General features: G+C 45.7%; 1 protein-coding gene across 1 annotated transcript in view; it reads right to left on the bottom strand.

Moving 5' to 3' along the window:
- INPPL1 (inositol polyphosphate phosphatase like 1) overlaps positions 1-2,316 on the bottom strand; it is a 32,168-nt gene that overhangs the window by 11,846 nt on the left and 18,006 nt on the right. Inside the window, exons 10-11 of the mRNA XM_018572981.1 lie at positions 1,919-2,025; positions 1,465-1,567 (exon numbers count right to left, since the gene is read on the bottom strand). Of these exons, the coding sequence (XP_018428483.1) occupies positions 1,465-1,567; positions 1,919-2,025 (210 nt within the window). The remainder of the gene's footprint in view (positions 1-1,464; positions 1,568-1,918; positions 2,026-2,316) is intronic.

The following is a 2,316-nucleotide window of genomic DNA, read 5'->3' as shown; positions in this document are numbered from 1 at the left end:
TGAACAGTAGGGGGCGCTCTTCTATATAAGATATGATAAACTGAACAGTAGGGGGCGCTCTTCTATATAAGATATGATAAACTGAACAGTAGGGGGCGCTCTTCTATATGAGATATGATAAACTGAACAGTAGGGGGCGCTCTTCTATATGAGATATGATAAACTGATCATTAGGGGGCGCTATTCTACATAAGATATGATAAACTGAACAGTAGGGGGCGCTCTTCTATATAAGATATGATAAACTGATCATTAGGGGGCGCTCTTCTACATAAGATATGATCAACTGATCAGTAGGGGGCGCTCTTCTACATAAGATATGATAAACTGAACAGAAGGGGACGCTCTTCTATATAAGATATGATAAACTGATCAGTAGGGGGCGCTCTTCTACATAAGATATGATAAACTGAACAGTAGGGGGCGCTCTTCTACATAAGATATGATAAGCTGAACAGTAGGGGGCGCTCTTCTATATAAGATATGATAAACTGATCAGTAGGGGGCGCTCTTCTATATAACATATGATAAACTGAACAGTAGGGGGCGCTCTTCTATATAAGATATGATAAACTGAACAGTAGGGGGCGCTCTTCTATATAAGATATGATAAACTGAACAGTAGGGGGCGCTCTTCTATATAAGATATGATAAACTGAACAGTAGGGGGCGCTCTTCTATATAAGATATGATAAACTGAACAGTAGGGGGCGCTCTTCTACATAAGATATGATAAACTGATCATTAGGGGGCGCTCTTCTATATAAGATATGATAAGCTGATCAGTAGGGGGCGCTCTTCTATATAAGATTTTGGGATTAGAAAATAAGGGGTTCTGTCCTGTACAGGAGTGTTACCACCGGCCTCACCCATGTTCCAGGTCCCTATGAAGACGGAGATCATATCGGGCTCATCCTGGTTGGAGTGCTTATTCTTCATCAGCTGCAGCAGTTGGCAGAACGCTTCCCGCTTCTAGACAGAGGACAGAAAAATCACCGGTCACCATCATCACTACGGTCACATGTCCACCTCAAACCCTCTCACAATGGAAGATCTGTGCCAGGGGATCCCTCTAGTGATAGATCTATATAGAGGGATCAGGACCTCCTTCCTCCTGCTGGGACCCCTCTAGTGAAAGATCTATATAGAGGGATCAGGACCTCCTTCCTCCTGCTGGGACCCCTCTAGTGATAATAAAGATCTATATAGAGGGATCAGGACCTCCTTCCTCCTGCTGGAGATCCCTCTAACTGAACAGTAGGGGGCGCTCTTCTATATAAGATATGATAAACTGAACAGTAGGGGGCGCTCTTCTACATAAGATATGATAAACTGATCATTAGGGGGCGCTCTTCTATATAAGATATGATAAGCTGATCAGTAGGGGGCGCTCTTCTATATAAGATTTTGGGATTAGAAAATAAGGGGTTCTGTCCTGTACAGGAGTGTTACCACCGGCCTCACCCATGTTCCAGGTCCCTATGAAGACGGAGATCATATCGGGCTCATCCTGGTTGGAGTGCTTATTCTTCATCAGCTGCAGCAGTTGGCAGAACGCTTCCCGCTTCTAGACAGAGGACAGAAAAATCACCGGTCACCATCATCACTACGGTCACATGTCCACCTCAAACCCTCTCACAATGGAAGATCTGTGCCAGGGGATCCCTCTAGTGATAGATCTATATAGAGGGATCAGGACCTCCTTCCTCCTGCTGGGACCCCTCTAGTGAAAGATCTATATAGAGGGATCAGGACCTCCTTCCTCCTGCTGGGACCCCTCTAGTGATAATAAAGATCTATATAGAGGGATCAGGACCTCCTTCCTCCTGCTGGAGATCCCTCTAGTGATAATAAAGATCTATATAGAGGGATCAGGACCTCCCCCTGAACACTCCATGTAACTTCGGGGGCCGCTTACCCGAATGCTGGCGAATATGAAGTCCTTGCGCTGCGTTTTATCCTTTTCCTTCTCGAAGACGATGCCGAGCTTGGACGGCACTCGCTGAGACTTGATCAGCTGCCGGACTGGTGGGAAGGAAAGGCGGAGTCAGTGGACGACAAATCAAACACGGAGAACTCGCACGCAGCAATTTGTTCCTTGTTAGATTTTCGCTAATAATAAAATGGAACGGGATGAAAAAATATCATTTAGTGCAACTTTGTAGCAAGTCAAAGGTGAGAGGCTGAAGCCGGGGCTGATCTGTGACAAATATCTATGGTCTGCAAGAACATATCACATGGTATACATCCATACACCCCCCTTCATAGTGTCCTGTTACCCCTCCCCCCATCACTGATGCCATCCTCCCCCCCCAT

Source organism: Nanorana parkeri, unplaced genomic scaffold, assembly GCF_000935625.1.
Source record: "Nanorana parkeri isolate BGI_ZX_2015 unplaced genomic scaffold, ASM93562v1 scaffold2194, whole genome shotgun sequence".
NCBI lineage: Eukaryota > Metazoa > Chordata > Amphibia > Anura > Dicroglossidae > Nanorana > Nanorana parkeri.
This window is presented reverse-complemented; position numbering and strand designations above follow the sequence as displayed.